The 21,402-nt window shown below is 46.5% G+C and overlaps 1 protein-coding gene and 1 long non-coding RNA gene across 3 annotated transcripts in view; one reads left to right on the forward strand and one right to left on the reverse strand.

Moving 5' to 3' along the window:
• LOC135367034 (uncharacterized) overlaps positions 1–21,402 on the reverse strand; it is a 688,737-nt gene that overhangs the window by 393,428 nt on the left and 273,907 nt on the right. The window contains exon 8 of the long non-coding RNA XR_010414342.1: positions 1,155–1,209. This is a non-coding gene — a long non-coding RNA (uncharacterized LOC135367034). The remainder of the gene's footprint in view (positions 1–1,154; positions 1,210–21,402) is intronic.
• The window catches only part of LOC135367030 (neuroligin-4, Y-linked-like), a 261,876-nt gene continuing 259,433 nt past the window's right edge, over positions 18,960–21,402 (forward strand). For both annotated transcript variants that reach the window (XR_010414340.1, XM_064600093.1), the window contains exon 1: positions 18,960–20,263. Coding sequence is in view for 1 of the 2 variants with exons in the window: in XM_064600093.1 (XP_064456163.1) it covers positions 19,834–20,263 (430 nt within the window). In the remaining variant the exon portion in view is untranslated. The remainder of the gene's footprint in view (positions 20,264–21,402) is intronic.

Below are 21,402 nucleotides of genomic sequence, written 5' to 3' on the forward strand. Positions count from 1 at the left end.
GCGTTTTTCCAGTGTTTAATTGCCTCAATCCACTGCAGCGATCAATACTCGTTTTAAATTCCCACGTACTTCTATCCGACCGTTGTCAAGAAAGTCAAACTCCCGTGCAAGTGTGCGGAAAATAACACCGGTTATATCTCACACAAAATATCGAGACCGTTAGAGTAATTAGTAGATCCGGAATTGAGCTTCTATGCCGAACACTGTGGCGACCCCCCCCCCCCCCCCCCAATTGTTTTGTTTTATTTTTCGATGTGGCGTGTTCAACAAATAAAAATTGAAGGGACAGTTACGCAACTGCGACGCGATTTTCAACGTCGGCTGTGTCTGAATCAATGTTTAATGTTTTTTATAATACAATGGTTGAAATGGTTCATCATCATACCATGTCTATCGGCCAATACGGTCGTGCCTTCGTAATGTCACCCCTGGCATCATACGCTGTCTCGCCACCAATCCGGTCTCCACGCTCTTTGCGGTCTCAAAACTCATGTTTTCGCGCACCAAGTGTGATAGATGAGCCTATTCTTTTATCAAATGCAGTGTTTCTTTCTTATCTTGCTTTTCTTTTCGTTTTTTTTTTTTTTTTTGCGGATGCCGACCACGAGATCCGCACACCTTTAAAAGCCCTCCACTCGTGAAAAAGAGCGTATTGAAGAACAAGGGCACGTCGTGACGTAACGCGGTCCCCGGCCATGTGGCTCGTGACGAAGAGCGGCACAGCACAAGCATGAGCCCCTACGTCATTGATTACGTAACGCCGCCGCGCAAAGCATGCTGGTGGCCACCTATCAGCCTTATCAGCCTGTTCGGCCTATCAGCCGACGCGTTCTTCCCGCTTCTTGCCCACCACAGCAATATATAACCTCGAACCGGTCTTCTCATGACGTCACATGTTTGCAAACAGAGGGTCGTCTATAAGCAGCACGCGAGCTGAGAAAGAAAGAAACGAAGGGGAAAAAAAAAAAAGGCACGGGGACTTCCCTACGTCACGCGATGTCGGCCGCCCGCGGCTGCTTTCCCAGATTGTTTTGGTAAAATGCACTGCAGAGTGAAAATATTTGGCATGGTCGCTCCTGATGGACATCTTGACGAATAAAACGGGGATTTCATACTTACTGTACCAAACATACATACATACGAAACATACTTACCGTAGTCGTGATCGCTGCAGCTTCCGTTCACCAAGATGGCTCCTTCCAAAGAGACCTGCGAAGCAAAATGTAGCAAGCAAAATGAGCCAGCTGAGCTGACACGAAAGCTTCCTTCGTGTTCTTTGTATTGACCGACACGGTTAAAAATGAAGTCTTCTTGCTTTCTTCCTTTTAAATTGTGAAAGAGTAGTACCCATCTTCATTTTGTCATATTACCTAACTGACGGGTCACAAAAGGAATACTGTCGGTGATCTAATTGCAAATACAGGGAAAAAAGGTGAATTTGACGCTTCGAAATGTTCTGGAACCTTCTATCTTTGTTATACAGGAGTGGTGGATTGAAAAAAAAGGAAAGGCGAACATCGGAGTAAAGCAAACGATTGAAATTCGCGTTGGGGCGGCTCCAAGCGATCCAATCATGCGCCGAAGCGAAGTGGGGAGGAGGTGGGGAGAGTGGAAAACAATGTGCATTTAAATTTCCTTCCACTCGATTAAGTCTGGGCAATTTAAACCACACGCTTAGGATGGAAAGGGAGGGGGCAAAAAAGGGGGAGATCGGTAGCGGTCGGAAATCGAGCCCCAGGAATTCAGATAAAAATGGCCGCCTACAGAGCCGATTGATTGGCTCCAGAAGAAATAAGTAGAACGAGGTCGTCTTTGGGTAGATCTTTTTTTTTAACCCGGTGGGCGAAGTTCCGGTACTAGTGCGTCCTATATTACTTCCTATATTATCCGTTTATTAGCAACCACCGAGGAAGAGACAATATCAATCCGCGACGTTTCTTCGTACCGAGAGCTTTTACACGAGCTCTCGAATTCATTCATAATTTCGTCTTTACATTCTTTATGCGTGGAAAATCGAACATGTCCAAAAGTTCATAACTGCACTTCAATTACGAAGTGGCCACTGTGCACGAAGCACCAAGAATTACGTCGCTAACACGCCAGCTATTAACTGACAATCCCCCTATTATGTATTATTTATTTATTTATTCATTTTATTTTTTGTTAATTTATTTCATTTATTTTTTGTTTAGAGAATAGCAAGCCGCCGTGCTGCATGGCTGACCTTTCCCCTTTTATCTTTCCTTTTTTTGCCAATAAATCCCCCCTGTCCCCCACTCCTTCCTGCTGTCCCCTCTCCATCTGTCCGCGTCTGTACGCCGCTCATAGCCACAGTTGCTTCGCGGCGCCAACACGGAATAAAAAAAATATTAATTGACAACGATAATTCGTGACAATTCGTCGTTTTACGTCGCGAGACAACTGTGATTATGAGTGACGCCGCGGTGTGGTCGGTCCGCGAAGTAATTTTGCCCGCCTGAGTACTCGAACACATTTTGCAAAGCAACTTGCAAACTCGACTTGCACTGGATTGGATACCATGGCGCCGAACGCGCCTGGTCTTCACGCGTGGAGAGGCTGCGGCCGAATCCAGAATCTCGATCATGGCGCCTCCTGGACTTGGACTCTGGGACACCATCCCCTGGATAGAGAAAGCCTGCTTACTCGTCGCCATGACGTAACAATTAAGAGTCAGCCAATGAGGATCGTGTTTTCAAAGGCCGTAGCCAATCACGAACGTGCTTGCAGCGTTCGTGGCCATGAATACGAACCACCGTCGTCTGCGAGTTGCGATAGAACGTCTCCGCGTACTAAATGGAAAAACTTGGAAATAAAGCGCAAAAAGGTTTCAATCTTTCTCAAAACTGATTTTCTGGAAAGTGTCTCGCACTTTTTGTCTAAATATTTAGGTCTGCAGGTCCCCGGTGAACTGCAATCATTTGCGGGTTCTTGAGTTCGAAGAACGGTGAATCGCAGCAGACGAATTCTGCCTGTTAATCGAAGGAGAGAGAGGAGGCAATGAGCAGGCCTTCTGCATCTAGGAGGCGTTGGCTGGGAGGAAGTCTCGCCTCCGTACACCTCCTTTGCTCTCCCCCATTAATCTCTCTCCCAGCTTTTCTTCTAGCCTCTCTCATTGGAAACGCTTGAGAAATACCATAGACCGGCAGTAGTTTCACTATTAGAACACGCTGCTGAGCAGAACACTTCTCGTGCTGACTAGTATAGCTACTCGGTTACACGCACTACAGACTGTGTCATTAATTGATGAGATACCATTAATCAACCATTGATGAGGTACCACGGAGGTTGCGTTACATTGGAAACGAGCCAAATTACTGAGTGGCCGACAGCAGAATGAGAAGTGTGACCGAGAACCGCCCAATCGAGGTAATAGGACGACCACTGCGCCTCTTGCGTTTATCATTAGTCAACCTCACCAATCATTTGTAATAGTGCGGGACACTGGGATTCGTATTACCCATCCCATATTCGATGCAATCGTGGGCACTCTGCAGGGACAAAGCGATCGCATGCTGGAGGAATGTCTCAATGGTGTACTGTATTAGACACCACCGTATACTTCAGTTACGGCGCATTATACAGCATGCGGGAGCAATGAGAAAAACGCGTATTCACCAGCGTGATGCACTTCACGAGGTACAGGCTGTTCAACACAGTGACGACCGAACGCTATAGGCCAGTGGCTCTCAACTTATGTTATTCGAGAGAACACGCATGATCGTCACAACAACGTGACTTCCGGTATTCGCGATGATATTTTCTGCTCGACTATTAATCCCCTTGGTGAAAATCCCGGATCAGAGGTTGACATCCTGCGCTATTAATAGCATTGTGTTTTCTCTATTGGGATCCTCCCTCTCCGATTATAGGGTGATCCCCTTTCCACACACTGTCTTTTTTTAAAGAACTCCGTGTTAGCGCCGCGAAGCAACTGTGGCTATGAGCGACGTACAGGTGTGGACAGGTGGAGAGAGGACAGCAGGAAGGAGTGGTAACAGGTGGTGGGTTAGTATGCATCCTGGGCCGACTTCAGGGGGAACTGTGCGGACATTCGTCTGGAACGTGTCAGCACGACCTTGGCTAGCACCAACGAGCCGACGCTTTTACCTGCTCAGCAAAGGCGGGTGGTGACACTGGCATGGTCTGCTCGTGGGACTTTTAATAACGTAAGCATGGCTGTGATACAAAGGTCTCAGTGTGGTGGAACAATGTTATATGCATTAATGACGCAAAGCAACAAAAGCACCGTTGAATTGTAAAATAAAAAATCGCTTAAAAAGCAACTACACGGTTTTCAATTTCCCGGTTATTTGCTCTCATTTGTTCTGCTTCTTTACTTAGTTATTTCGTCATTATGCCAAAATACACACGTCAAGGAGGGCCCCGTAGCAAAGCTAGAAGTGGGGCCACACCTCTTTAGCGACAACTTATAACGCTAGAACAGAAATAAGGGGTGTAACAAATGAAAAAAAATAAAAATATATCAGAAGATAAACGAAACTCAACAAGATAAACAAGATATACCAGGAAATAGGATAGAACAGAGAATAAAACGAGATACAAGGAGATAAACCTAAGATAGAAGAATATTAAGGAGTAAAGCTTCGAGTCGCTTCAGAAGATACATTTACGTATAACTTGATGTTGACGGAGTAACGTTTGTCTTATATGTAACGTTGAAACGCTAAACCATCTGCATCGCGTCGGCTGCCTTCTCCTCTTTGCCCCTTTCTGGGAAGCAGACGATGCCTTCGTCTCGACTGTGACCGTCACTACTTGCCACGTGCTGAACAGATGCGCCTGCGAAGTTGCGCACAACACACGCAGGAAAGCAAAAATAACAGTTGCAGCTCTAAACACTAGAAAACAGTTGGAAAGAAAAGGGGATATTGTAAGGGAAAATAAACATAAATAAGTGCTTGCGAAACGAAAGAAACGAAACGTTTCTTCGTCTCTGACAGTGCACCGAAAGACGCTTAATTACTGCCGAGGGTCCCCGTTCGAAATCAGCATTAGCAGTGCCGGCATGACAGTTAAGACCTCGAAGCCTTTGGATGGCCCCAGAGTACGCATTCAGTCGGCGTTCTTCTATGTCACTCATTTGCTATTTGTTTGCCTCGAGCCAAGCTTTCACGTGCGTCGCTAAGCGCAATCAACACGTAAAAAGATAATGAGAAGCAACGCGACAGCGGATCTTCCAGAAGTCGAGCATTTGCTTCTTTGGGTTCGTTACCGAGACGACACAGCCATTCCGGAGCATCTGTTCGGAATAGTCTCAAAGGTCGCTTGCGAAGGTTTGATTTTATTGGTGAATGGATAACTGCCGCACAGTACCTGCAAAGCCAGATAGACCGTTTCACGGTTTTCGTTGACAGCACGCAGAAAAGTAAAGTGAACAGCTGAAGTCGAGCCGAATAGTTTGCTTGATACCTTAAAGCGATGGCGAGCAGCGCTCATCTCAATTGTGGGATGTTCTGATGATGATGCCGGATGTTTTCAATGCAAAATACAGTCTACAAACAGGGAGTGAAGTCAGACAAAGTGGCTGTCCTTCGGCCCGTGGTATCTCCTGTAAACCGTGCTTTGCCTGCATCGGCGCAGAGTATGCAGGAGAAGCAAGCACTAAGTATATGTTTCAGGCTGTGCGCTAGGTTGTATTCGCAACAAATGAAAGTTATTTTTGCCGACTTGCGGGTTTCACGCCTTACGGGTCACTCGATGCGTTCTTGCATCCTGAGCGACGAACTATACATATGTCTGCCTCACATTATTGATGTGAAGTTGATCACAAAATTGCCCTGACAGCAAAGGTGCAACCACACGTGTTATCAGTAGCTTCGTTGCGTCGTGCTCAGTGCCAGTAATTCTAATACCATCAGGATGTGATGCGCGTCGATACGAGTGGACTGTATGTTCTAATAAACGTGGCAAAAGTATCTGTATAACAACATTGAGGGGGGGGGGGGGGCAACATTGATTTGAATTTTAAGTAAGTCGGGCGGCGAGGTAGATCATAGGGGATATGAAAAGCGTAGATAAGAGATGCACCATCCAGCCAGTAAAGATGAGGCCGCGTTCATGGTGTTCGTGGAGCAGCGTTTCGCTATCAACGACAATGTCATCCTCTGCGTTAACGTAGCATCTGTGTCGTTGGAGTACAGGGCAGTAAAAACTCTCTTTCATTCCAGGCATTACATAAAAAAGAACTTAGAGTGCGCGGCAAACTTTGGCGATAGGACGAGACAAGCGCAATTTGCGGGGAGCACAGTGAGGAAGCGAGGCCCTCGTAAACAGCGTGCAATGAAGAGCCTCGCGGCTCCACTGCATCACAGGACGCAAATTTGCATACGAAATTAGTGGTCCCGGCACCTCCTGCGCTCACACTTTGAACTGAGCAATGTCGGCGGGTTAGTCTTTCGGCGCTGCCACATTACACAAGACAGCGCGTCCACTATAATAACAATATTTACGCAGAACTTGCAGATCAGCACTCTGAAGGTGCTTTACCATACAGGCTTTGTCCGCAGCCTTGCACTGACAGAAAGAGAAAGCAACAACAAGGTGGGATGGATTCGCTGCTATGGTAATCCTAAGCTCTTCCTGCACTCACTGCAAAATGGGATCGCGAAAAGATGTACTTAAAACATGCTAGATTGCATTTATTTTGAACGCATCGCAAACCCTTATTCGTTATTTTGCGTTCTTTTTGCCAGAAGGATGGTTGGCTGCGGGACGAAGTTGTCATAAGTCAGTCAAATAACCCGCAGATGTCGAAGTCGTGCTCGATATGCTGGGGGTTCGTGGTGTGGTTTTATTTGCATAGCCGTAGCTACGTTTCGTTCCATTTTTCCATTCGGTAGCGGCCATTCTATCTTGTAAGCACTGTTGTCATCTTCCACGTTGATGTAGGGTCCGTCGTACAGGATTCGTAGTTTCATGTTTCTCATCCCGTCAGAGAAGAGCACTTGGTCCCTTATCTTGCACGATGGTGTCTTGGAGGTACCTTGTCAGATTGTCGTGAGCCTCCTTACGTGCGTCTTGAATGTTTTTGCATGTTTCGTCGAAGTCGATGATGAATTCATTATCAATGAAGCATCGAGGAGAGTAATTGAAAAGAAGTTGAAATGGAGATGTTCGCAATCCAGCATGGTCGGTGATGTTCATAAGTAGCTCAAACGGTTTTTGTCTGATGTACTCTTTACATAACAGGCAGCATCGCAATACATCCTGCCTAGGAGAATGTTACAATCAATACCACCTTCATTACCAACATTACAAGTTAATGTTACAATCAATACCACCTTCATTACCAACATTACAAGTTAATGTTACAATCAATACCACCTTCAGTGTACGATTAAAATAAAGCGTTAAATAATTGTTTTAGAGCACGTGTGTGATATAAACTACGATTTCTCATGCAGAGGCGGTGATAGAAGCATAGTACTTTTCAAATCTATCGCTGTCGTGTGGTACACCCCCGGCGGTTTTCCCCGGTGATTCTCATCAGTTCGACTCCCTTCCTCTATACTTTTTGTTAAAGCCATAGCCTTTCCCCTTTCTTTTTTTTTTTTCTGCAATAAATCCCCCCCCCCCATAGCCGTAGGTCCGTCCGTAACAGAAGAAGAAGAGACAGAAGAGAAGAAGTTACAGTGCCACCGAAACGAGTGTGGGTGCTCGAATGATCAGAATCAGAAGATGGCCCTGTAACGCTACCGCATTTAATTTAAATGCGCTTGCCAGAATGCCTAAATATGGCAGCCAATTTTTTTCTTCCGCTCCCTTTATTGCTCCTTCCTTTCCTTCCTTTTTTACCCGTAAAAGAAATAAATATGAATAAAATAGAATTAAAAGAATACATATAAGGATCATAGAATAAATATAATTAAGTAATTCTCATTAGCTAATCTAGTGCCGGGGTACTGGAGTGCCCAGTCCGGCACCGTTGTGACTTACGGCCCCATTTTTCATCGTCAACATCATCTCCATCTTCTTTTCTTCCAGTCACAATTATTCAGCAACGTCTTTTCCGGACAACGATCCTTACCCCATGGGAATTTAAAAAGCGAGCCCACACACGACACTAACCGTTGCCGGGAATAATGCTGACGTCTGCAGCCAAGAAACGAGGAACTGAATTAAGCTACCTCAAAGCAAAACAGCGATGCATTTCTTGTGACGTGACGTTTGTCTTCCATTTACCGGGACAAGACAACGTAATGAGTGCCGAGCTCAGCAGCGCGGAATTAATAAGAGGTTACAGCTTCTCGAAAGCTTTAATCAAGACATTCCGTCCACGCCAGGAAGAGCTGTGCGCCGGCAACAGATGGGACTCGAGGCGTGAGAGAGAGAGAGAGAGAGAGATTTGCATGCAGCGAGCGATCGACCACGGCATTCCGGCCGTTTGGGTCACCCTTTGTCGCGATTAACGCACCTAACAATCACGGTCGCCAAATGAAGACAAACGTAATAGAATTGACTCAAGGAAATTGCTGGTTCAGACTTGACACATTCGTATTTCCTCACATTAATGAATTCTTGAAGCAAAAAAAATTATAACGTTACGCGAAAAAAAAAAAACGACATCGGATGATTGGATGTGGCACCTCAACGTAGAAATGATGCAAGTAGTCAACAATAATGCTCGTTTTCTCCTTTTTTTTTTCCTTACAAATAAACAAACAAACAATGCTCGTTTTCGTGTCGGAAATGATATAAGATGGCACGTGTGAGTCGTCTCATCTCGTATAGAATCCTACAGTGTTTTCACTTTACGAATATTCGGTAATAAGGAAGATAGGTGTCAGTACAGCTAAACTTTACATTTTTTTGCCGGCTTTTTCCACTAATTCGTTTGAGACTAAGCCTACCCTCCAAAAAAAAGCGAGAAAGAATAGTCAAGAAAACAACAACAAGAGCGGTCGCTTTTCAGTCAATTCTTTCGTGTGGTCAATATCTTTTATGCTGTCAAACAAGTACAGCTGACTTCCGAATGGCAGTTGAAGCTGGCAGTTCATTCATAACTTCTGAATAGAATTGGCGTACACAGTAATGAGTAGAGGAAACTGTCTTTCAAAGTGACACAGTTAACGTGATACATATCTGACCTTGTTATCTGCGAACAATGTGCTCGAGTGCCAATTCGCGTGCTGATGTGCGGATAACCAATTAGCTATGCGACAGCGCCGGATGTCCAGGCGCCAGGAACAGGGCCGGACGTTCTCTCGTCAGCGCCCTATGTCCAGGGCGGTGCTGAGAGAACTGAAGAGTAGCTGTTTTTGAGCATAGCCACTTTCAAGTGAGGTCCGCCCATGCCACCGCTACAGCAAGGACAGCCACCATATGAGGTCATTATCACATTAAGGGACAGCGTACGTCTGCTAACTATCACATTTTCCAAGAGCTTCGAACATAAACGTCTCGTTGACTGCACCACACAAGAGTCTCTGGTAAGACAATAGAGGGGGGATGAACAGACTCTTAGGCGTAAGATATGTTCCCTAAAAAAAACTCTCGCAACCAATTAGGCCCTTCTTTAGGACACGAAAACCTACAGAAAAAAGTTTTTACGCAACTCCAACACGCAAAAATTCTCAACTGACGTCACTCACTTTACCTCACTTTAGCTGCCCCAGCGGTCAAATATTAAGCGAGTGAATCGTGTACTTCCTTTTTCTTTTTTTGTTCGCGGAGTTCAGACAATATGCAACCGATATTCAATACGCGGCTTTTGACTAGATTGGAATAACCCAAGCGCACCAGTTTCAATAGAGGCATCATTAACGAGCGCCTGGAACTCGGCAACCCGCCCTGTGCCATTCTTCGCCGGCAGGACCGCACAAAGGGATGTAGCAAGAATGCTTCCAGTTTTAATGGCGATATTTTAGGATGGATGTAGTGCAGCCTTCAAAGCCACGCGGCGCATTTTCAGAGAGGCAGAAGGGAAAAGAAAGCGCCGGTGGGAATGATTTTCGTTGCCAGAAAAATTATATCGCTACAAGTGGAAAAAACATAGCCGCCGTCGCTCAAACAAAGAAGGACTCCGACAAAAACGCTTGGCGCGGAGCTCTATATTTTCGCGCCCGCCACACTATTGTGAAGTGAAAGAGCTAACGATAACAATAAGAAAAATGGCAGCTACAAAGGAACACTAAGAACGCCGCAAAGAGAAATGAAATATTTAGCTGCGGAAGCCGAGCACATACGTATAATAACTTTAGCCCGAGGCCACAGGGTGATACAGAAAGAAGTGTAAAAGAGGAAAGGTCGGTCTCTCTGTTAGTCGCAGAAGAGCACTTGGGCAATCGTGTCGTTGCTGTTACTTTTTCATGGGCTTATTAAGAAAACCATTTTAAAGGTGAGCGGTTCGAAAGCGCTTTCTGTACAGTTATTTCCACCACATTGTTGGGCGGTTCGGTTGCTTTAACTTTCAACGAGAAGCAGCGTTGTGGTTCGCCGTGCATGTGTTCTTATTTGAGTGATAACACAGTAGACCGGGTGTAATTTATTCTATTTATTCTATAGCTTTAGGTGTCTTACAGACAGGAAGTATAAATTAGTGTTAGAGAGTGGGAGGGAAGGGGACGGACGAAGGAAGACTAAGCCACAGGTCTTACAGGTAGAAGGAATGATTTGATGTATTCAGTCTGCGAAGATATACATATTTTCTCCCTCTGTGTTACACCTTACGTTCATCCACCGCCAACAGAATGGAGTGCAGCCCAAGTTCCATAGTGTCACCCGAACGTACCGCTCGAAAGAACCCTGACTCAAATCTCGAGCTGCTATCCCCTAGCGGAAGAGACCTCATGGTACTGCTTCAAGGAAAAAATGGTAGCCACGAGTACGCCGCGAGCGCCGGTATTCTCCGTGCTCCGTCGCGCGCATGCTCACCTTTCGCGTCTTCGGTTACCGTAGGTAGCACCGTTAGTGGGGGGATGCTTGCAAGGTCACGCGAGATTTCAGACAAGTGTGTCTCAAGCAGTACATGAAATCGAAAAATAAGAGAGAAAAAAATCACGTCAGCGGACCTGCACACGGTCAAGAGCGAAATAAGCTTGTTGATAACCTTGTTATTGTTCAAGAGAGCGTCGATTTCCGTCGTATGAATGTGTGTATGAGTGAGCAAAAAATGTATGAGTGAAAGGAGGGTGAGTGAGTGTGAGTGGCTGGTTTGTCGTCCCTTCAGATGACGCACCCCGAAAGTCGCTGGAGAGGCGTGTTAGCTCAGGTCAATTGGTAGAGCCCTGTACCGGTAATCCAGAAGATGTGGGTTCGATCCCTATAGCTGGCTAACCTTTTCAGTGACTTTCATCTTTCATTGTTATTGTTGTTGATAAGCTGATAAGTAAATTTTAAAAAAATATGGAGAAATAACCTTGTCTTTGTGCTTCCTCCGTGCGGGGTATAATGTCAATCCCCTCCAGCACTGCTGGGCTAGACAGTACAGTTACCTGCCCCTTCTTTTATGATGGAATTAAAGGAATGGAATGGGGCTGCCAAGCCATTCTAGGAGTGGGAATTGACCATACCTTTTCATTCGGAGAAATTTAAAGGAATGGAAATATCACAAATCTCCATTCTTTGAAATGGAGTTGGAATGGAACGAGTGACCCCATTCCGCGACCCTGCTAGATACCACACATCCGGGTACCCTGCCATGACACGAAACAAATATCGCACGTGTCTATGCAGAAGACAGGCGAATGAGACAAACGGGCTACAGTCATCGTGAAAGGAGACGTATGGTCTAACTCAGAGATGACTTGCAGTATGAACGATGGAATGTCACCGAATCACCAATATTCCAGAGGAAGAGTAGCGCGGACACGCGGATAGCTTCTTGAATGGTGGACCCATGGGAAGCAACCAGCAAAATCCGGACAGCTGACAGACAAAACAAGATTATAAGCGGGGAGGATAAATGAACGAAGAGGGAAATAATGGCCAAATATAGGAAGATTAGAGCCTGGTAATATCTGAGTCATCACAAAGTATTGAAAGTGGCTCGTGATCGCCGTTCGCCATCATGCGTAAAATGATATATAATGGAAAGGGAACATTATTTCTTGCGTAGGGGATCTGACTAAGCGCCCGGTCATGGTTTATAGGGCATAAACTAGTATGGTTAGGGCAGCGAAGCATGTAGTGGTACGGTACAGCTTAGTAAGCTGTCCTTTTATATAACGCATAAAGGGTATAAAAGCGATCAAGAGCGTAAGTAATGATTTTTTTTCCTTTCTTATTTTGTAAGTAACGGCCGTCACGATGCGACGAGGAGGACTGCAATATTCATTACAATATCAGCTGTCTCGGTAAAATAACACACCTTTCGGAAGGCAATTTTTTGTAAGGCTGACTTGTAAGATCGAAATTTGCATGCGACAATTATGCCGCTTACAGTTTCCGGTCAGTCATCATCCCCCTATGCATGCACATACGGGTGTCGGCTATCGCTCTCATGCGTCACTGGACTCCACTTCGAGCTCTATTTCGGGGGAGGGTGGGATATGCTACTTACAAGAATGCAGTCGAAAATTTTTAAGGGCGCCATATTCATAACAGGACAGCGGCTACATTCTGCAAACTTTAGCGACGCCACAGTGGTCGACCTAAGGCACAATTATACCAGCTTTATGGCGTATTCCTGTGGTCATTTCCTGGCAGGTTTCCTTGCCAGATTCAGAGCAATTGCGCTCTCAGGTTCAAAACATCGTAATCGCGCTCCCCTATCTCCCCTATTCCTCCCTCCCTATCTCCCATATACCTCTCTACCTATCTCCCCTATCCCTCCCTCCCTCCCTATCTCCCATATACCTCTCTACCTATCTCCCCTATCCCTCCCTCCCTCCCTATCTCCCATATACCTCTCTACCTATCTCCCCTATCCCTCCCTCCCTCCCTATCTCCCATATACCTCTCTACCTATCTCCCCTATCCCTCCCTCCCTATCTTCCTTATCTCTCCCTATTTTCTTCGCCAGCATCATGGAAATCGCGCTTGTTCTCCTGTCGCTCTCCTAGCGTGAGGAATTTGCCAGCTAGCATTTTTTTTAGAGCCCGGCCTCGACATAGCCTGGTAGCGGGTTGCTCAACTATACCCGGTGTCGTCACATCCGCATCGCGAAGGCTCGCACGCAGAAGTTAACATGGGTTAGCAGACGACGAAACCGGAACACGAGCGACCGCGATGCCCCTAGCGAGATTCAAGCGACTAAAACAGGTAGCTTCTGAGTGCTCATGTTCGGGTGGCAACTGTCACGTGACCTGGGGCGGGCGCTATGCTAGCAATTTCCGAGCGATAAGCTGTGTTGCCATATTATGACCACCCGAATTCACCATTAGAAGTGGTTAGGGCGGAAGAGTTTTGGCCTCCCCACGAGTCGCATTCATGCCACGCTTCGGCCGAATAGCGGAGGTAACCTATAGAGGCGGACAGAACAAAGGGAGACCGGGCTTCTGTCTCTCGATTGATTGATTGATTGATCAGTAAAAGAAAAAAAAGTGAGATGTTAGTCCCAAACTACTTGGGACTGGCTACTCGAGGACGCGTTATTTACGGCTCATGATATGTAAAACAAATGAAGGAAAGGAGGGTGGGGGAAAAAAGAAGAAAGGGAAACTATACAAATTTATACACTGATGATGATGAAGGGGGAAGGAAAACTATACAAATCTATACGCTGATGATGATGAATGGGGAAAGAGAACTTATACAAGTATATACACTTTGTGAGGCACACATGCCCATACACATGCACACAAGTCGGGAGACGAGTTCAATTTCTCCTCTCTTCTTTTCCTTACAAACCAAACAAACATTCCCAGACACGAGTGGGAAAAACTCATGTGCGAAATCGTGCTCCTCTGTCTCTCGAAATTTCAATCATTTCATCGCTTTTAACCGATATCATCTTCCAAATATTTCACACGCAGACTTTCGTGTAAACGGTGCTGCTCGGCGATCGTGAGCTGTATCCTCAATTATTTGTTCCCAAATTGTGGACACAATTTACCTAGGCTCACACCATCATCGCCACCTACGTGTCTAATGGCCCATCCCGTCGAATGTTCTAAGAAACTGTACTCTTATTTCCTTTGAATGAAGCGACGCCAACGGTAGAGTTGTTGAAAGCATAACCACAAAACGGGGAGGACGACAACTCGCAGGTTACGTTATGCTCACCCATTGCTTGTAAGTGGAGGCTCCATCCACATGCCATACTGTCGGATACCTTTCGGTTAATGGACTTTTCGCATAGTGCTCTCTTATGTACGAAGTCGTTCGAAAAACGTACCCATTCCTGCGCACTCTTTTATGTGCATATCTGACAGTTTCCTTTTTATTCACCGGCTCCGTTCACGAAGGCAAGATAGACTCCTAACAAAAAAGAAAAATAACATTTTTCGAGAAGCTACCAACACAAAATCACATAAGCCTTCAACAGTTTTGTTTTCTACCTTTCGCCTCACTCGATATGTTAGCAACGAAATACTCCTCGTTCAATATTTTATCCTATAGTACTTTAGGTTCTAACGCTCCTCTTCTTAAATGAATAACGACGCAGAAGCAGACGGTGCTGCATCGCGGAAGTGCTGACAAGGCCGTCTCGCCTGCCAAATGATGTCTGCGGTATCATCTTGAACGCTGGTGGAGGAATATTGTAGGAGATGGCGTTGATAAGGAGCGCTTATCATCTACATTATTATCTCGTCATTGTTTGCATTATGATTTTCGGTACCTTTTGTCGAAGCGAGCTACAGAGCAAAATAAATGAAAAGCGCCGCGTCCTTTAGTCTAAGACCATGCTATTCACAGAGAGCAAAAGCCTGCACGTGGGAGCCTACACCAGACAACAAAGCTTCCGTTCATGCGTAGTGTAAACCAAGGTCTAAGATCGCGCCCAAAACGAACGATCAGGGCTACAAATATGTCGCACTTCGAGGCTAACTGCAGCTGGCTGGCCAGACCCGGCTGTTCTGTAAGATTGACCCTGAGCGAAAGTTACGGGTACCTCCAGCTTTCTTATGGTCCGCGGCATCTCGCGTGTCCAGCAGAGGGCTCGCCTCTCATACAAAACTGGGAAGGTTCCTTCCCCCCAAACTGCAGCATGTATGACGTCATATGAGATACCTAGCATGTTCTCCCTCTTGTGTTCCACGTACACTTAGAGAGGTAGCGTGCTTATCTCCTCATAGACGGTCGAAGTTTCATATCATTGAAATTCTGTTGCCTTTTCCTGCGTGACATAAGTTGCTTCGCTGCAACACACTGGTGAAAGTACCTCAATATAACCCGCCTAAGATCATCTTACTAACTATACATGCAGACACCCCTCTGCAACATTACCAGTGTTTTCCTGCTGCGTATTCTATAGTTTCTTTCTGTGCATTAGTGTTTCTCTTGCGCGTGTACACATAAGTAAGTTACATACCCCAATCATCAGGAAACAAGCACGCCTCTTTCTTCCTTCTTACTCGTTTGCTTCCATTTTTTCCTTCCTCTCGTTCCTTTGAATCATTTTGACTTCCTGCCAAACCTCCAATCCCACTCTCCCCTTCTTTTGCCCTCTTTCATTCTGGCGGTTCAATGGCAAACAGCTGCTGAAAGGCATGTTATACTTCCCGCACAGTTTCATTTGCTTACAATCCCCCAGTTCAGGCATCGTCATGAATCATCCACAGAAATGCAGTCCATCATTCTTTAGGAACTGAATACTCTCAGTGCAAAAGTAAAACGTTCGGCTGTGTAAATCCATAAATAAAAGAAACAAGCGAAGATATTGAAGGAATGTACGCACACTCGTATAGCGACCTAATACGATATTAAGACACACCGGACCCCTGAGAAAATGCACGTCCTCGAAAGGAAAGCAAACATCGAGCGCGCAGAAAATAAATTCGCCCACACTAAATTGAAAAGCGAGCGAATGCCTCGATAAGGGGGCCTTATCACCAGGGAGACTGCCACGGGGGAGAAAAATCCATCACACTGAAAGGCAGCAGGCCGCATATCACGTAGGATCCGTCGTCCACGGCGAGAGCATTAATACGTGCTCACGATGTCGTTCCTCTACCCTGCTTCGCTATGATTGTAGAGACTCATATCGGCCAGCATAGAAACCCCCAAAGAGTATTGTTGTTGTTGTTGTTGCTTTGCCAGTCTTTGCCTTGCACGGGAAATAATTCCATTTCTCTGTACTTCGTGTCTCGGAGGAGGGGGGAAAAAATGAAAGAGGAACACGACGAGAAGCGGAAACGAAGTTACTGTTCTGCGAGCACCTCAACATCGGAACTCCGACTCGCTCTGTTGACCTCCAAGGGGGAAAATTTTGAGGCTAGCGGAAGTGATGCTGTATGTTGTTCTGCAAAAGTGAGTGCCTTGAGTTAGCTTGTTTCGTTGGATGTTGGTAGGGTTCCTGGCTTTCGGTACTTAACTTTTTCGGACATTCGGCGGGAAAAATCGGTGGCTATTTCGTTCACTAGGAATCGGCGGCTTTCGGTGGTAATATTTTGAAATGTGAAGACACCCGGTGGAAACCAGCTAAAAACGACACGGGAGTTGTCCATGCACTTGAAGCAACACTTTATTTCAATTTGTTTTTCATTAAAATGACAACTGTTAAAACCGGAACTTGTTATAAAAAATTGTGAGGTACATGTTAAGCGATGCAAGTCACATAGCACTCCCGCTCTTTTCGCTGTAGCAGCGTTAAATTCCAAGACACTCGCTATAGACAAAATATTTGCTCTTTCAAGAATAAGCCCATATCCCCTGTCCTTTTTCCAAGCAGTTCAGCTCCAAAGGACAGCAAATGATATCAAGACATTTGAAGCCCTCATTTCGACGACTATCGGTGAATAATTATTTCCACCGAACGCGAAAAAAATTTGCCGGCGTACGTTTATCGGTGCTTTTCGGTAAATACCGAAAACCAGGAACCTTGGATGTTAGGCAGAACTGCTGATAAGCCGGTTGATTCGGCTCACTGGCTAACGCGCTGGCTATGTCACGTGCGAAACTGGGAGGTACACGGGTTCGAATCCCGGTGCCGGCGGTGCTGTCTGGGGTTTTTCCTGGGCTTTCCTCAGACGCTGTCGGCGAGCTCTTTCAGCACTACGACCACCGCCACCATAGTCATGTTCAACCTAAGAATGAAACGCTCCAACGCCTCACCCTATACTGGCTGTAAAAGCTAGCCACATCACTGTACGCCGCGACAAGTAGCGCGCTGACACCGAAACTATAGGGACCGTACAGGCGGAATCTGGTGGCAGTGCGGCATAATTTATCTGGCGGAGTAACTCTGTTGGGGCTGACGGACTATACTTTGTGCCGTTCCTGGGTTGAACACGAGTATGAGAGGACTGACATTTGAGATTTGTCCCGCAGTGACCGGGATCACATCTCCATTTTTTTTCCTCCTATCATCATCATCATCTTTGAAAGCCGGGCGTATTTTTGGGTCGATATTCCAAAAAAGGGAGAGCACGGAATTTATCCACCAGCTAGCCTGCATTTAGGCCATTCTGTCGAGAGAGCACGAGGCGCTTCCTTCATACTTCCTTACCGGTTCGCCGGTTCGTACTCACCACACCATCATCCGATGTATGGGTGTGTGTATGAGAAAGCTTCTTAAGTTTAATAATGTGTAACAAAACGAATACGCATTCTCATACGAACCGAAATGTCGACGAAGAGTCACATATTTACCCTCATACGACAAACACATTAATCCATGTACATTTAACATACGTGTATACAGGGTCGACTAACAAAATATGTTACTCCCTAGGGCTCTGAAGAGGCTGAACACCTGTTTTATGGCTCACAGCCGGTATTAACTTGATAGCTAGAGCACAAAACGGAACTACGATATTGCTCGTAAAACATATGTATACTATGTCTTGGTGGTCGCTGATTTTGCCTTTGCATCGAGCAATCCTGCAATAAGCCTTAATGGGAATAAATGATGCAGTCACTGTACGTCACCAAGGTACACGTGCCCAAGCAGCACAACATCTAGGCCCAATATTGCACCGACACTGGCAATACCGGCCCAATATTGGTCGAATATTGGACCAACATTGGCAATACCGGACCAATATTGGTCGAATATTGGACCAACATTGGCAATGCCGGACCAATATTGGTCGAATATTGGACAAAGTTTGGCAATAGCGGACCGATATTGGTCGAATATTAGACAAACATTGGCAATGTCGGCACAATATTGGTCAAATATTGGACCAATACTGGACCAATATTTGCCGGTATTGCCGATATTGGGTCAATATTTGGCCAAGATGTTGTGCTGCTTGTGTGTCAGTTCGTTCACGCGCTCGTCGGCGCAGAGGAGTCGGATAAGTGAATTAGTGAGCGCCACGCTGACTGCAGTGTGTATTATGCACCTGATATACAGGCCATTCTAAAATTTAGAGTCGTAGGGGAGCAGCAGCCTGCGTTACATTTTTCACCGAGCGCCTCCAAAGTCGACGCGTGCGCATCACACGTCGTTAGCTCTTCACGCCGTGCTGTCAAAGAACTTGAACGAATTCCATCGTCAAGAAGGCGACATCCATCCACTTCACCTCCTTCAGTTCACCAACCCTTCTTTCATTGTCACACATCATTTAACCATTCTTTTTTCTTTTCTTTTTGCCCCTTCGTTTAACGCCTTCTTCCCGTTTTGCACCACACGCGTGACCCTCCACCGAAAGGGCGCCATGTTCAACGGCGGCACAAAACGAAAGTAAAAAAGGAAGCTACCCGCATCCACCGAAGCTGCACTTCCTCTCCCACCGTTTAAAATGAACTCGCCGCAGCATCCAACGCGCATGCGCAAATGTGGACCCGTCAGTCCGAGAGAGGGGGGAAGCAGCGATGGCGAGGGGGAAACTGGTGGAGAGAGGCAGAGGGTTGGAAGGAGAATCTGCAACACTGGCGAAGGGAGATCTCCGCGCCAGCGCCGCGAGCCACCGCTGCGTTTCGACGGTCTCGACCGTTGGGAATCTAACTTCGTTGGCCTCAGGCAAGACGTAAGGCCGTCTAAACTTCAGCACTATCACTTTCCGCCGGTCCTTCGAGACGGTTCCGGACACCTGGGGGGCGGTACGTGTCACCTCTCTGCCGCCTATTTTCGTGCCGGTGTCTGCTTGCGCTGAGCCCGGTGCGAACCCCGGATTAGTGCAAAGTGCGCCGGTGGAAATCAAGCGCAGTGGATGTGTGTGTGTGTCTGTGCCGACGATAACGATGTGGGATGTACAGTGTGAAGTGTAGCGTTCTCGAGTGCCTTGGAAGATCTGCGCCAGTGAAGTGGAACAAGACGTGATATCCATATCGTATGGCGGATAATTTGCCGGGTACGACAAACTAAAATTATCAGTGACTAGATGAAGATGTGTCGTACGCGTACAAAACGTACGGTCCTTCCGCGCATGAATCCGTACCGGCACCGCACTCATTAAGTAAGAGGAAGAAACAGAGACAGTGAACAGGTGCGGCTGGTATGAGATTCAAGTATGTTGATCCGGGGCATAATGGACGTGTAAATATCTCCGTTTTCTAACGTAGCCCAGCTTCAACGAAGTCTGGCAGAGACACTGTTACACACTGGCTCCACAAGAGGGACGAGTGGATACTGAAACTAGGAGACATGTTGCTCACGCACAACGGACTTCTGGAAGCCGCGATAGTGTCTGCCGTGTTGGCAGGAACCACCGCTTGTTCTGTGCGTCGCCTCAACACCAGGCAGTGTCGATAGCTAATCAAAAGAGGTTGCATGGATGCTGGGCTAGGAATCCCGTGTCTCGGATGGCCGCCATGTGCATATCCTTGTGGTATCTGTGGTTGTGGCTCCTGTGCGGCAACACGCACGCAGAGTTCACGCGTCTCAGCTCACGGACGGTGACCACCAAGTACGGTGCACTGAAAGGGTACATCGAGACACCGTCGGGTCGTCACCTGCAGCCGGTGGAAGTGTTCCTGGGTGTTCCGTACGCGACACCACCGACTGGGCCCATGCGGTTCATGCCGCCCGGAACCCCCGTGCATTGGCGGGGCGTACGCATGGCCGACCGACCGTCGCCCGTCTGTCCGCAGAGGTTCCCGGACATTCGGAATGAGAGCGAGGCACTCAAGAGGATGCCCGTGGGCAGACTGGAGTACCTGCGACGGCTGTTGCCCCACCTGCAGAAACAAAGCGAGGACTGTCTCTACCTGAATATCTACACGCCGGCAGTAGGTGAGTACCTCCGAGAAAACATTCACCGTCTTCAGACGCGCGGTGGGTTTCCATATCGGTTTTTGGGGCAATCTCGCGAAGGGCGGTCTTGAAGACATTTTAAAGGAGAGATAACAGCGACATCAACTGCCATTCAGTTGAAGTATGGAACTGAGCGTTGTGAGGCCTTTTATTTTTCTTCCTTCTGCATTTAACTGCCTCATAACAGCAACATCCTTAGGACCCAGTCAAGTAGAGCTGCAATGTGCCGCTTGGATGTGTTTTCTCCCCGTTGGAAGATCACATCGTGCTTACTTGAATTAAACGTGTCTTACATACAACCATGGCGCAAGTGTACATTCCATTCAGTCGATAGGAAATACAATGTAGAAGCGAGAAAGATAATAGCTAATTCAACAACTCAGGGAAAATAGGTGCTGACTCCAGGAATCCAACCTGTGTCTTCTGATCAGAAGACCAAGGTTCGATTCTTGATGTCAGCACCTTTTTTCCCTGTGTTGTTTGAATTCGTTAATTTCTCGGCGTTTGAGGCTTACGTGTCTGTGTCGTTCCTAATTGTGGTCTGCCTCGGCCACTTCTCGTTGTTTACGAAGTTCATAGCTCTTGATTCTAGTAGGAAAAATTATTGCCAGCACTATTTGGCCTTTCATTCGATTCGATAACTGCCAGTAGGGAGTTTTAGAAAAAACGTAAGCGCCCTCCGATTCCGTATCACCGTCAGCCAATCAGGTGTCAGCACAGTGATGTCGCCCATTCCAAAGGAATCAGGCAATTGGCTTATCGTGTTTTCGGAAACGTTATCGTGAAACTTCTATCTTTTCCTAAAACTCTCTAGGTAAATCCCAAGCAGCACAATGTACTGAAAGTCGAGAGCAATAGGAGTGGACGGTATGTGTCTTATCAATGTTCTTTAGCTTTAAGAGTCTGTTCAAGGCCTTCCACCTACCCGTCCACCCCTGTTGCACTCGACTTTCAGTACACTGTGCTGCTTGGGATCGATCACCATCACCTACTCCATTTTTGCTTAACTAATGCTTTTCCGTATATGTATTAAAATGTATTTCTACTTTAACATACACAATTTTTTTTTCGTTTTCCTTTAATGTCATGAACTATGACGTTGTTCATATTATAGAGCA

The sequence above is a fragment of the Ornithodoros turicata genome, chromosome 8, assembly GCF_037126465.1.
Source record: "Ornithodoros turicata isolate Travis chromosome 8, ASM3712646v1, whole genome shotgun sequence".
NCBI classification, from domain to species: domain Eukaryota; kingdom Metazoa; phylum Arthropoda; class Arachnida; order Ixodida; family Argasidae; genus Ornithodoros; species Ornithodoros turicata.